The following is a 14,080-nucleotide window of genomic DNA, read 5'->3' as shown; positions in this document are numbered from 1 at the left end:
TTGGGTTCGTATTTTATTCTCATTTATTTATCTCCTCTTGATATCACAGAATTATTTTCATGAATTTCATCGGTCATGATGGTTTGTGTGAATGCGTTTACTTCCGCATGTCAAGCATTCAGTTGATTCTTGTCGTTTCATTGAAATGCGGTTCTCGAAGGCCTTGTTTTGATAGAATATCGGATTATACTGTATAAGTTCTGTTGTAAATGAAGACAACACTTCCACGTTCACTGACCCCTCTCCTATATCCAATCCCTGAGTTTGAAGCAAATCTACGTTAGTCTTTAGTTTTAAGTGTTTACGATGTTGTTTTGGATTAACTCCTGTTGTCATGTTTCATTAGGTTTAAATTTTTGTGTAGTGACGTAGTGTTTAGGCGCATAGGATCGAAGCAGACTAGGTACCTCTCATCTGATGCACTGTTGTTATACTGTTCCCTGTTATGAACTATAGATTTTTGTTCAGTAAATATTGTTATGCTTGCTAATTTACTGATTGTTGTTAAATATACACCGCGTTCAACACTCGCTACGTATATACCTGTCGCTGTAAGAGTGACCCCGTGACTTTCTCCACATCCATTCTGTAACTTATGTCTTTCGTGTACACTAAGTTATAGTAGGGTCAAAACGACATGAAGCATGTACGCAATTGCGTATGCGGCTTCTCTCGAGGCGCTTTGGTGGAGCGAAGTGGCAAGGAGCGTGGTGAAACCCTAGCAGACACCACCCATCGCTGCAGTTTGCGACGGTCCCACGTCGGTTCCAACTGCTGCCCATACCGCGCCGTTTCGAGCGCGTACGCGAATGCACCGCAGCTACACTCGTGATTCATCTCGTTTTGACCCGACTATAATTCTTTGCGTTTTGTGTTAGTTTATTGTGCATAAGAATTAAGGGCGTGGCGAGGGATATGTTGGCTGGCGGCCAATTCTCAATCGATCGCCTCTCGTGTTCTTTTAGTAAGAATGTTAACGCTTGTTTGTTATGCAATGGTACTTTCATAATAGTTGATTGGTATGTTTAGGCAATTTTCATGATTTACTTTTCTAGTGGCCTTTCATCTTAATAGGTTCAGTTTCTGCCGCTTTGTGCTGGAAATATCCTACTCTATCATGTCAGCATACGTTTTGAACTTTAAAGAAAATTATAAGTCGGAATAACACTCGAAAATTTAGAGGCATATAATTATAGTGATTGTAAAGGATGACTTTGTTCTTTTACTTGACGACAACACTAAAAAAATGAAGTGGAATACTTTGTTAATATTCCTCACTGTACTGCTTTATTTGTTGTGAGTGGTACGTAAAGTGGGGTAAAAAAATCTGATACCTGATGCAATTGCGTATGCAGTTGCGCTCGAAGTGGGATCCTCTCTGGCTCCAATCAGGCTGCAGGATTGAGTGAAGGTCCTATCGCGCCAGTTCAATTCGTTCTACCCGGCTCGTTTTGATCTAGCTATGATAGTACGTGTAATGACTTCCATATTTTCAAAAGACTCGTTCATTGAATAGGGAAAGTTTCATGCTTGTTACGCTTCTGTAGTATTTTATGTAGTGCAAATTGAGACAAGAAAATCTCAGTCAATATTCCTCTGAGCAGGTGGCTATGGTTTCGATGCTGTCTTTTGGATATTTTCCGACTCTGCATTGATTTAGGGTGTATTAATTGCAGTTTTCTTTGTAGAACTTCATCTAATATATTGCTCATGTACCACGTGTACTATTCAGCCTATTGCTTCTACTGTGGTATAGTATTTCTAGTAGTTGCAGTAGTAGATAGTTCCGACATTTTTTTTTCATGAACGGTTTACTTCCTGATGGCTAAGCGTCTCGTTGATTCTTTAGAATACTGTTATTCAATAAGGCTATGATAAGGCTTCAATAAGGCCTGTATACTGCTTTATTTTCTTGCTCTCTCCGAGTTTCCTCATCCAGTCGTCGTTCACCATTTTTTAAATTTAGTTGCTGCTTCTGCCACCAGCATTGTCACATGATTTATTTGTACTCAGACGCCTCAATTAAGGAATTCGATGTGTTTTGTTTTTGTAGTAAATACCTACGCTACACTTTGTTTCGTTCATTTTGTCCACATTTTTCGCTGAAGTTTCTATTTTGGTGGCTCCAGAAACGGCTGCCGATAATTTAATTGTTTTCATGTCTTAAAAAAAACACGTTCGTTATCTAGTGCAAACTATTACACTTCATGTTTTGTCGCGAAATGGTTTGAGAGTAGTATGAGTTGCTTTCGGAGGCTCAAATGAGCAAGAATTTGCATACTGCCTGCTCCCAAGAGAGCTGCAGCTAAATGTTCGAGTCCGCTATCCGCGTTTTCGCGAATATAATGGATCTCCTAAGTAAATCAGTATGCGAGCGGTGAATACGCTCGAGAATCCATCGAGATTTTCAAGGCATGCTTGTGCGCGACTGTTTTGGTGGACTTTATTTATCTTATTCTTTCATTTTTTCTTTTCTTTTGCCAGTACGGAGTTGGTTATGTGGTCACTCTTAATTTGTAGTGAGCCTCTGTTTTTATAAGTACTTTGTATTTCATCAATTTCGGTTAGATATTATTGAGGGGTTGCCTAAACAACATGGTGATAAAGTTCACCTCAAATGTTGTGGATCCTCCAGTATTGCTTTACATGGGTGTCGATAAATATGAAAATGAAGAACTGATAAAGGTGAGCTGGTACTTATGTCGCTTTACACTTCTACATTCCTGCAATTTAGTACGGTTGGCCTGAAGACGTGTGGTTTCATGTGGATAAGGTGTCTTCAGCCCACGTCTACCTTCGACTCCCACCCGGAATGACTATAGATACGATTCCACAAGCACTTGTCAGTGTTCTTTTTAACCAGCCAATATACTAGGCTCATCAATTTAGCGATTCAGGTCACGTACATTCCCAAAATGGAAACTTGTCTGTTCAGATAGACGATTGCTGTCAGCTTGTGAAGGCGAATTCAATAGAAGGAAACAAAATGAATGATGTCGGGATTGTTTACACCATGTGGGAAAATCTTAAGAAAACGGGTGACATGGCAGTGGGACAGGTGAGGAATATTTTTCTCCTCTACCTTTTATGCGACCAATTTCTCTTTTCATTGTTGTGTCCCTGGCAGCATATTTTGAAAGAAAAACGAGACAAATTAAGGCATTGCGCGTGACAGAATATGACCAGAAGTCGTATGTCTGTCTGATTTTTCATTTCTTTCATATCTTCTATGAAAATCCAGTGTTACATGGCGACTAGTACTTGCAAACACTGTACCCGAAAGATAATTAGACTAACTGTCTTATAAATCAGTATTTTGGTGTTTGTATCTCTCAGGGCGATTTCAGACTCAGTAAAAATGAACTGAGTGAAAAGTCTTACTGTGCATAATAAATGGTAATATCTGCTCCCCAGATATTTGTGGAGAATATCGATCGGATTTCGCGTAGTACATGACACTAAGGATGAACCATGCCGACTGTGAACTGACTGCCATTGAGCTTGGCATCCGTTCTTATCTGGTCAAAGCACATGGAAGCCTGTCATTCCTTGTATTGTTAGATATCCTGCTTATACTCATGGTATTCTTTGATACTCTCATATTGATATTCGATTTTAACTCAAGAACAACATCAAAAGATTCAGAAGCAAGAAGTATGTAGGTTCCATTCTTTAATAAAGACAATTTTCACGTAAACAATTTCCTGGATTTTCAAACGCTTATTTTTGAAACTTCTTCAGGTGTATTTGAACTGAATACAACGATATGCGGAAATCGAATACAAAGTATCGTTTGAAAAGGAAAGTTTCGAAAAACTCATTTCATTTGGCAGGGTAATGACCTTGTGATATTCTGTCTATTCTGTTGTACGAAAACTTTGAACGCTTGTAACAAAACTGCAGGCAGAGATGTGTGACGAACAGATAATTCTGGACATGTGTAATTGTAGTTATATATATATATATATATATATATATATATATATATATATATATATATATATATATATATATATATATATATATATATATATGTCTTCCCCATCGTATTTTAGTGCAATAATTGAACAAGATTTATATTTGAATACAAATATCTTCTCCTTGTTCTTCTCCTTGACTTTTGTTCTTCTTCTTTTTTGTTCAGACGACGACGACGTTTCTTTTTTTTCATAAAGATTTATTTTAGATTGGATTCCATGACAATAAAAAAGTGAAAAGATGTGTCGTGGCGAAGCGAATAAATGATATTGTAAACCGACTGAATAAAACCGAGAGGAAAGCGGATATTGACTACAGGTTAGTTTTTATTCCTGACATATTTTCCACTTCAACACCTCTTATAAGTTTTACTCAGAACTGCAAAACTGGAGTTACTCTGCTCATATGAGAATAACCCCTGTTCAAAGCTTGTGAATTCTCCTAGCATATTACAGACTACATCGGTCTATAATTTCATATCAGCGAGTGCTAAGATGAAATTTATTTGCAGATGTGTTTAGTCTTTAACAGTTCCATGGCTCTTATGTATAGGTACTTTTGGAACGTTGCGAAATTGCAGCATAATATAAAAGTTAGTGATTCTCTGTGTTTGTGAAAGCTATTCTGCATGAAGTGATTTCTTTTGTCTTCTTCATTAATTATATCAAAATCTTCCGTTTGAGTCTTCGCTCTTTGTAAAGTTCGATGAACATTTCACTCAGCTTTTTATTTCTGGTGTTCAAAGGTGTTCACTGTTTTTATGTTGTATTTTCTTTAGTGTCACACCTCTACAACACTGTTTCTACACTATGACATTCGACAGGCTTCCGACGAATCCGTTCCTTCTTCTCTGCGTTTTTTTTTTAATCAAAATATCTGTATGTGTATGCAGAAAGTGGAGCACTTCAAGACGAACGTTTGAACAGCTTGTGTTGTGGGAGTTTGTCTTGTGGGGGTAGGTAGACACTCACCTGAAGGTTTTACATATTTGCGTGTAAGTATCCTTGCAGCGTTGAAGTGGTGAACTGAGAGGTTTTGCTGTTACAACGTATTTGGAAAATGATAAAGGATAAAAGGATAAAATTTCTGGCGTTATCCACTTGGGTTGCGCCGCCACGTTCACTTCAATTCAGATTCGTTTGAGGTTTACGAACGTGTAACTGGCCTATACAATTACTAGCGGTGGCTAACCGATGTGTCAAGTCAGTGTTTTTATCCTCCCAGACAAGGTATCAATTTATCGACCCCGGAGGGATAAAAAGCTTGGTGAGCATTAGGGCGGATTCGAACCTCCTATCGATCGTGATTATCGTGAAGGAAGCGGAACCTCTACCTCGGAACCGCTACGCTACACCTCCCTTCTTCTTCTTTTGGTATTACACATCGAAATCCTTGCACCTTTTCGGGTATTTCTTTCCATTGCTTCTGTTGTTTCTGTAAAAGTGGGATCTCCCAGCCATCAGATTTCCAGGGCAGCTGTAAAAATAGCTTCCCTGCAAGAGTGAGTGGCATGAGCCATCCGAGAGTGCCGGCGAACGGCTGCAGCTTGTAACGTAACCGTTGTTTTTGCGATGGCTAATTTTTTAAAGTACTCGCAGGAAACGATCACACCTTCATTTATCGTGCCCAGAAAAGACCAACGATTTTTATCTCGTCGTCCTTCGCCAGGTCCGTCGGTGCTAATAGTCCTTTTAATGAACTTAATGAACTCGTTAGTTTAAACCAAAGAAAAGTTCGATGGAGTTCATACAAAAACGGAATATCTCATTCGCAGACGATGCAGTTGATGGAGATCCACATGGGTTATTATCCACTAAGTTATTGTCCACATAAGTATTATCTGCTATCTCCCAAAACTTAAAGTTATCCAATTGCATCCAGAGATGATAGCTGCTTGGCACAAACGAGGAACAGTTGAGTTGGAACGCAACCCTTGTAAATTGTAGAATGAGAGTATGTTCTTGCGTAACGCGCTTAATGCTTAGATCACCCACAAAAACCTCGTTGCATCCTTATCCTGATTGTGTGGGTGCACTTGTAGGAAGGCCTTTTCCACATCGCTAATAACAATAATAATAAACAATAATAACTGTCGCCGAATCGAATCGCTTTACCACACATTTTCGGAATGATTACGAGGCATTGACGAAAAACACTGTTGAGTGGAGCGGAGTTCTCCATGAAGGCTCAGAGTTCGGTGGCCTCTTTCTGCGGCGTCAGCACAGCTCGGTGAGAAAGGTAATGCATTATTCCAGCACCTCAAGATTTTTTCTACGAGTTCATTGATCCCCGTCTCCAGCCGTTTAATTATCATATCGTGAGGTTTTTTTTAGTAGGGATATTTAGATTCGCTTCTTTATTTAGAATGCAATAGTATGGTTGTCTGGTAGCTGCGTGGAGATCTCTTTCCAGGAGAGACGCACATTATATTCGCCCTCTTTCCGTTCGATGGCTTCGTTGAACTGAGGTTTGTTCTTCACTTTCCTGCGTACTGTTTCATCCTGACGGTAGACATCCCGTGTTCGAGGGAATCACCTTCAAATTAGATAGGAGCGTGTACTGCAATCCTAGACTGTCGTCGAGCATGGTAGGTAGGTCAGGGCGTCTCAAGGGATATTTGGTCGCATTTTGACAGTTTTATACTCTTTACTGAGACTGTAATGGCTCAGTGATCACTCCGATTTTTGTCACTGTGAGTGGGTGAGTGAAAACGTCCCATAACGGTAGAATCGAAATGCCACAACTGTTCTCCATCGAGCTTGCTGCGTCACACATGTTTCTCTTCGAATGGACTCTGATTGTCGATTTTGTTTCCAGATGAAGGTGCTCCGCCAGATCAAAGCGATCTGCTCCTGCGTTCTACAAAGCGTGTACCCATCCCAGTTCTTGGCTGGGATAGGTGCACGTTGTGTAGAACGTGAGGGTGGTGGGAGTAAGGATTTTTGCTTGGCCCATCAAAAGTAGGACGTGAGGCTGGTTACTTCAATCCTTGCAAGTAGCAAGTTGAATCTTCAGTCCCTCGGTTGTTGAAAACGATGTCGTTGATTTTCACCGGTGAAGCTTTTCTGACAGCATGGCTGTTCGTGAGGTACTTACTTGGTTCTTCGATCACTGTATCATTGACAGGAAAGCAGACGTTGACTTTGACGAGCTTTGTGGAAAATCCATATCGAGCAAATAGAGAAGTTCTCATCTTCAGAGCTGTTGTTGTAGTTGCAAGCAAACTTGGACATAGACCAGACATTGACTTACTTGACTTAATCGGCGGGCTGATGTCATCGCCTGACGCGATTACCCGCATCTTCGCCGAGGAGTGCCGTCCTGGAACACAGCTCTGCCCAACCTTCTCGATCTTCTGCGAGAGCTTGCACAGAATCAATCCATTCGTCGCTATTCCATGTTCTGCGAAACCTTACGTCTCGCCTGAACTGCCTATCCACGCCGAGTGTCCTCAGGTCCTCTTTTACCACCTCAGTCCAGAACTTCCGTTTTCGGCCAGGTGGCTTCTTCCAACTCGAACCCGACGAATTCTTCAGAACTCATTGGACAAGGCGATCTGCCGGTCTCCTTAATATATGACCAAAGAAGCGAAGACGATTTACTTTAGCCACTTTCGAAGGCGGTGCAAGATGTTGATATCTTCCACGTGTCATCCGCCGGTAAACCACATCAATTTCTGCGTAAAGGCCTTCATTCTGGCATACCCTAGGCCAAAAGTAGCCAAGTAGCCGTCTAATCAGCTTTCGTTCTGTGGTCAAGCCTCTCCATAACCGTTGATGGTGCTGCCCAAGTCTCCGATCCGTACATCATGATGGGGCGAATTGCGGATAGGTAGACTCGCAGCTTGACTTCGTTGGTGATGGGGGTAGACCACAGACATTTCGTTAAGGAGTTAAATGCAGAAGTGGCCTTAGCGCATCTTTGCTGAACATCTCTCTCGTAGCTGCCGTTGTTCTTCAGCATACAGCCCAGGTAACAGAACTCATCGACGAGTTCTATCGTCCACCCTGATTCCCGTTCGAGGTCTCGAAGAGATCCACATCTGCTTGCATTTATCCCGGCGTAGGCGTAGTCCATAGGCTGCAGCCAGCTTCGATATAAGGTTGACAACATGTTGAAGTTTCGTGCTGCTTTCCGCGAATATAACAACATCGTCGGCGTACTCGAGGTCAGTCAAGGGTCACCCAGATGGTGCTAAGACAATGTCGGCAGGACACTGGTCGACTGTTCTTCGCATAATGTCGTCGATGGCGAAGTCGAACAGGAAGGGTCCTGCCACCGCCCCTTGTCTTACTCCAGTTACCACTTCAAACGGTGTTGTACATCCGGCTGGTTTTCGAACTGCAGCAGTTGTTCGTTGATTCATGTCATCAAGCAAGCGAACGGACTTTCCTGGTACTCCATCGGCGCGAAGCGCGTTGAGAAGACGGCCTCGGTGAGGAGAGTCGAACGCGGCTTCAAAGTCCAGAAACGTTAGTTGCATTGGCTTCGAATACCGCTGCCAGATTTCGATCACTCTCCTGACGATGAACACCTGGTCAGTCGTAGATCGGCCAGGACGAAAGCCAGCTTGCTCGTCGCGCTTTGTTTCTTCGCGATGTTTAATGAGTCGGTCCAGGATAATGCGTTCCAATACCTTGTACATAACACGCAGCAAAGAGATTCCTCGATAATTCCTGGGTCCGTGACGGATAACTTCTTGTGGAGGGGAATTATGACAGCGTGTCTCCACGACTCAGGTATCCTTTCGTCTATCTATATTGAACGGATGATCTTTGTCATCTCACGAATCCCAGACGGAGGAAGATGCTTTAGCATTTCTGCGCTAATCCCGTCGTCTCCGCCAGATTTTCCATTCTTCATTTTCTGAATACAGACCAGGACCTCCGACACGGTCGGTGGCTCCTCGTCAACCGCGTATGTCGGTCTATGAACGTGTTCGAGTTCAGGGGCTGACGGTGCTAGCCGGTTCAGCAAGGTCATGAAGTGTTCCTTCCAAATTGGAAGGGTTGCTTCACCGACAGCCACCCCATTAACAGTGTTGAGGACATGGGAACATCTTTTCATTTTGCCGCTATACTGTTTTAGTAGAGCGTAGGCTTTCCGCGGGTTCCTGTCCTCCCACGCCTTCTCAAACTCCATCGCTCTTGACGCCCACTCGTTATCGCGGTCTTGTTGCAACTGACGACGCAGCTTCCTTCTAAGACGCTTTTCCTGGTTGAAGTCACCAGCGCTGCGCGCGACACATACAGCATTGTATGTGGATTTTGCTTCCGCAGATGCAAAGGCAAACTTCATCCGCGGCAACAGAACCGGGAGCGTTTCCCATGCAGCGTCCTGGATGCACTTTGTGAAGGAATCCGCATCGCTAAGCTTCTTCCTGGTTCGTACTCCAACATGAATAGACACACGTTGGCGGAATTTTCTTCTGCATTCATCATCTTTCAGACCTGCCATGTCGGTTTTTGGTTGAAGAGGAACTTCTCGGTTTCTCTTGCGGAACCGTAACTTGAAACTGAGAAGAACTGGACGGTGGTCAGAGTCGAACGCGACGTCCCAAACAGCTCTAGATTTTCGGATATTTGACTGAGGAATGTTCCTCGCCAGAACGTAGTCGAGCTGAAGTTTAAGAGTCCTCATCTTCCACTTGCGCTGCGCTTCAAGCGTTAAAAGGGTTGACCCCTGCCACGTGAGCAGATGGCATCGATGATACCTCTTAAACGTGGAAGCGATGATGAGGCGCGTCTGTTCGAGTCCCATCTTCGCATTTGCGTCGATTCCGACGATGACCACCTGCTGGTTTGGTATTTTAGACATCAACGCATTGAGTTCATCATAGAAGGCGTCCTTACTGTTGTCCTCAGCAGTTTCCGTAGGTGCGTGAGCACTTACGATCGAGAGTTTACGTCCTCTGCGATCCCGCAGTCGTAGAAAGGCGCATCTAGACGACGTTGAGCCAAATTCCTCCACCAGGTTCTTGTAATCGTTCCTCACAGCTATCGCGCAGCCATCTACTTTGTTCTCATCAGCATCGCCGCAGTATATGGTGTAATTTTCGATGCTGATGACGGGCCGATCCCTCATACGTGTTTCCTGCAGTGCAGCAAAAGGCACACAAAGATATCGCAGAAGTCTGGATAGAGCGGCTTGTTGGAGTTCACTCGATAGTGTTCGGCAGTTCAGCGTGACGAAACGAATGGTTGTTGCCAAAGATTCCATACTCCCTTCAGGCAGTTGACCTTTCAGGTTATGGGCTTTGGCGGTGTGCTGGACGACAGCACCTTTTTGCAATGTATGGGAAGCTTTCGCCATATAACAGTGCAGGTTATATAGCTCGTATGTTCAAAATGCGTACACTCGAACGCCTGATTGCGTTTAGTTAAAGCAGGGCCATCACGTGCAGGTAGCAATCAGACTCATATACGCGGCCCCCGACAGACATTATGTTTTGCAATCGAAACGTGCTCCACTTACGTCTCTGGGAACTAACATTACAAGGTGCAGTATAAACACTAACACCCTTCTATGTGTGTGTTTCAATTGACTCTTCGTCGCACTAATTTTTCTTTTTTTTAAAGACGTGACCAAGAAATTAGGGAACAAACTGCTTCCGTACTGAACAGTTGGTGTTGTGTTGCTATTGGAATTAGGAAATAATTGTTATTGAATATATCGTCAATTGATGTGGATAATAATAGTGGCCTGTAATTTTTTCTTGTTATTTTCTGCCTTCCTCATTGTATAGTCGACATGAAACACGGTGTAGTTGCGTAGGGCTCGAGCGGCTCGGTGGAGATGGCGGTTAGAATCGAGGTGGGACCATTGAGAATTGCAGCAATGAGAGGTGGTAGGAGGGTCCTTACTCTATCCTAACCGCTGCACTCCACCACACCGCTTAGAGCTCAACTGCACCGTGCTTCATGTCGTTTTGACTCTACTATAACAACTGGACAAAAGGCGAGCACATGACTCACTCTTTAATGAAGATTTTTATGAGTTTCACATAATTAGTTAACAGAAAAGGTACTTTGTCTTTTTTTCCGTTGTTCGTTTAGCCATTCGCAGGTATATCTGACAGGTATCTAATTCTAACTTTCCGCTGTACCCACGAAAACAGCTTTTTCCTTTTAACCTGTGATTAGTTTGTGCTATAAGGTTTTTGCTTTATCTTATGTCGTCGCTGCACTGCCGGTTCGGAAGTGATGCTCCTTTGTTTTGAATATTTATTCTTTCCAGAGGTGAACGGGAACAGCGAGATGCAGCCGAACGTCGACAGCAACGGAAACTAGAACAGGAAAGGAAAGCACGCGAGATGAAAGAAGCTGAGGAGCGGGAAGCAGCGCGACGGCAACGTCACTACGAGGATGTGGACTGGGACTCACCCCCTCAGAAGGAAAGTGGGGACGGAAATCTCTCTGACGATTTTATGTGAAGAGAAAAGCTGTGATTCTATTTTACGAGGTTAGAAGGACTTCCCCTTTGACGAGTTTTTCCTTTTCTCATTTGTTTTGAGGTCAATGATCCCTGTGTCTCTTCCCCGTACTTTTGTATTCTGTCATAATAAAGGTTGCAATTAGGATAGTGATACTTATAACAACTGTGGAACGAATAGATTTCTTTCTCACTTTATGTCTTTAATCATCTTCGTGGAATCAAAACATATACCGACTTCACTCACCCCCGGGGTAAGATGTATGTGCCATCGGAAGCGCTTTTTTGGATTTTATTTCATAGAATCAAAACAGTTATTATTAACATTGCATTATATGTCCTGCTGAAAAGTGAGTACAAATGTGAGTTTATTGAGGTTGCTTATGACTAAAAGTAGAACGTTTTGATTTGATGAGTACCGTTCGTTGACTTCCCGCAGAACGAAAATGTTGAGAGCGGAACGAAATCGAAAAACGGACAAAGCTCTTCTCATCTTTTATGCAACATGTGCAAGTACAGAGTAATATGCATATCACCACTATGGATATAGATGCGCATCTTATATCAGACTGAGTGCAAGGGGCTACTTCATGAGCTCAACGCGTATATGCATCACTTCTTGAAAAGAGTAGAATTTACAGCCATAGGTGCAATAAGGAATAGCCTTCTTAGGTGAACGCGGTCTAGGTCATGGAGTGCAGCTCAAGTTTTGAGGATCCATTCGCCAACTGTCCAAAAGTGAAGGGAGTCAGAGCGGATCCGACTATCGCATGTACGCTACAGCCGAAGAATGAAATAGTAGTAGAGCGCCGAAGTCTAAATTTTAGAGCTCGCAGTAACTGAACTGGCGTACTTGAATCGGACTCATTGTATGAATTTTTTGACACGAATACATTTACACAGACTAAGTCCGTCTGATCCTTCTCACTGCTTTCTGACCTCGAATCACTAATGGGTCGTCGTGGGATCGGTCCGTTTGCAAACGTATCAGGCCGTGTTGGACCGAACTCACCGCATAAGGTGTTGTCGCTCTGGTGTCACTGTTTTTCAAGTGTGAAGGCAAGTTTTCTCATCAAGTATTTAAATGCCAAGTCGAAAGTTATCTTAGAAGTTCATAGATTTCCTCAGAAATTTTTTGAAAAAATTTTTGAAATTTCCTCGGTAGATGTAAAAATTGTGAGCAATGTATGGGGAAAACTTTACCCATCACGTTTTCACCATTCATATAACAAAAATAGCTCAATATCAATAATGTCGTTGTTTATCTGAAGACATAATAACATAATTAATAATAATAATAATAATAATAATTTGAAGACGCTTTCTGCGACATACCGATATGGACAATCAAAGTTCCTCGCAGTTTTTGTCGCATTCCGCAGACCCTAAATGATGGGTTTGTAGCGAAAGCACTAAACTGTGTATTAAATCGATCATCGCCGGGAGATCTCCCACAGAATATCATCGTCTATAACTCCGAAAAGTTAAGCTCTGTCTATTTCTACGCGACAGGAGGAGGAGCCTTATCTTTGCCTCGGACAAGGTCCCATTCTTTCCCTTGTCACCGCTCGAAACACTATCGATAAACAAGTTGCTCCGCTCCCCATTCATTCATTTGAAATTTATCGCACGCTCAAGCTTGAAATTTCAATTATGCAATTATCGAAGCAGTTCAATTACCCGATTTGAAATCTTACTTTCTATACGATGTATGTCCTGGAAAATTGCGCTAGACGGAAAATTTGCGCTTTGTGTACTGTAGGACTTCCTTAGCACGTGCACATATGAGCAACCTGAGTCCACTACTAAATAGTATGATATATAGATCTCTTCTTCAAGCAGTTGCATTTAAGAGAAATAATAAAATAGTTGCTTTTTCCTTCTCAAGCTGCTTTACTAGTATTCTCGCCTTTTTGTGAAGTAATTTTAGTCGATTCAAAACGACTTGAATCTTGGTGCAGGTACGTGGGGAATAAATTTTGTCACCTCATCGCAACAGCTGGAATTTGGTATAGCAGCAGATAATGTGTCACTATTGTTTTATTGGTGGGCAAAGCACATTACTTTTGCTCTCCTCCTCCTCCTTGCATCACATGGACGAGTCCAGTATCCGAAAATTACTTCGATTTGACTCCTCAAAAGCAATTTGATTACGGTCCAAGTTTGCTCACATCCCGTTCCCTTGCTTTTTGGCCTTTTCTAGTTTGCCTTCTTAAAGGCATTACCCCACGAATCTGAGGAGATGCGGATTTCAGGGGAGAGTTCCTATACGGGGTCATAGATTATGGAGAGGTGGGTGATTCCGTCCATTTCTTCCTAATTGCCGTAAAAAAAAAACCGCCCGGAAGATGCGGCGCGTGCACAAGGCTGGTGCGCTCCAGTCGAACTCGTTGTAGAAAATAGCGCACCGGGATGTTTGAAGCCGTATCTTCCGGGCCGTTTTTCACGGCGATTAGGAAGAAATGGACGGAATCACCCGTCTATCCTTAATCAACGACTCCATCAATAACCCACCTGAAACCCGCAGCACCCCAGATTCGTGGGGTGATGCCTTTAAGATGACACTTGTAGTGAATCATCTTATTAGCACTACAGTTCTCAAGTTTCTGTTCCCCTGAACTGATTCAAAGGGGAAGCATGGAATCTACATTTGTGCCAAGAAAAGGATCAA

General features: G+C 42.7%; 6 protein-coding genes across 7 annotated transcripts; 2 read left to right on the top strand and 4 right to left on the bottom strand.

The window, feature by feature from the left end:
- Positions 1-2,595: 2,595 nt before the first annotated feature.
- On the top strand, positions 2,596-7,550 carry RB195_019330 (uncharacterized protein; the record flags this gene model as incomplete). 2 transcript variants are annotated; one of them, XM_064187132.1, is made up of 5 exons in its annotated part: positions 2,596-2,685; positions 2,735-2,842; positions 2,936-3,058; positions 4,187-4,296; positions 7,178-7,550. In XM_064187132.1, 5 exons carry the CDS (start codon positions 2,596-2,598, stop codon positions 7,548-7,550), a joined length of 804 nt encoding a protein of 267 aa, XP_064043012.1. The 2 variants fall into 2 exon arrangements, with proteins under 2 accessions (XP_064043012.1, XP_064043014.1); XM_064187131.1 differs by lacking the exon at positions 7,178-7,550 and adding an exon at positions 4,355-4,499.
- On the bottom strand, positions 6,956-7,279 carry RB195_019331 (uncharacterized protein; the record flags this gene model as incomplete). Its single annotated transcript, XM_064187133.1, has 1 exon — positions 6,956-7,279. The coding sequence occupies one exon, from the start codon at positions 7,277-7,279 to the stop codon at positions 6,956-6,958; it is 324 nt and encodes a 107-aa protein (XP_064043013.1).
- Positions 7,551-7,710: 160 nt separating the features above from the next.
- RB195_019329 (uncharacterized protein) lies at positions 7,711-8,055 on the bottom strand (the record flags this gene model as incomplete). The annotated part of the gene is made up of 1 exon (XM_064187130.1): positions 7,711-8,055. The coding sequence occupies one exon, from the start codon at positions 8,053-8,055 to the stop codon at positions 7,711-7,713; it is 345 nt and encodes a 114-aa protein (XP_064043011.1).
- A 103-nt stretch (positions 8,056-8,158) lies between these two features.
- RB195_019328 (uncharacterized protein) lies at positions 8,159-8,623 on the bottom strand (the record flags this gene model as incomplete). Its single annotated transcript, XM_064187129.1, has 1 exon — positions 8,159-8,623. One exon carries the CDS (start codon positions 8,621-8,623, stop codon positions 8,159-8,161), a length of 465 nt encoding a protein of 154 aa, XP_064043010.1.
- A 110-nt stretch (positions 8,624-8,733) lies between these two features.
- RB195_019327 (uncharacterized protein) lies at positions 8,734-10,290 on the bottom strand (the record flags this gene model as incomplete). The annotated part of the gene is made up of 1 exon (XM_064187128.1): positions 8,734-10,290. One exon carries the CDS (start codon positions 10,288-10,290, stop codon positions 8,734-8,736), a length of 1,557 nt encoding a protein of 518 aa, XP_064043009.1.
- Positions 10,291-11,149: 859 nt separating this feature from the next.
- On the top strand, positions 11,150-11,410 carry RB195_019326 (uncharacterized protein; the record flags this gene model as incomplete). The annotated part of the gene is made up of 2 exons (XM_064187127.1): positions 11,150-11,169; positions 11,215-11,410. The coding sequence occupies 2 exons, from the start codon at positions 11,150-11,152 to the stop codon at positions 11,408-11,410; spliced, it is 216 nt and encodes a 71-aa protein (XP_064043008.1).
- Positions 11,411-14,080: the final 2,670 nt, after the last annotated feature.

This window comes from Necator americanus, chromosome II (assembly GCF_031761385.1).
Source record: "Necator americanus strain Aroian chromosome II, whole genome shotgun sequence".
Taxonomy (NCBI): Eukaryota; Metazoa; Nematoda; class Chromadorea; order Rhabditida; family Ancylostomatidae; genus Necator; species Necator americanus.
Note: the sequence above shows the minus strand (reverse complement) of the source record. Positions and strands in the feature narration are given on the sequence as shown.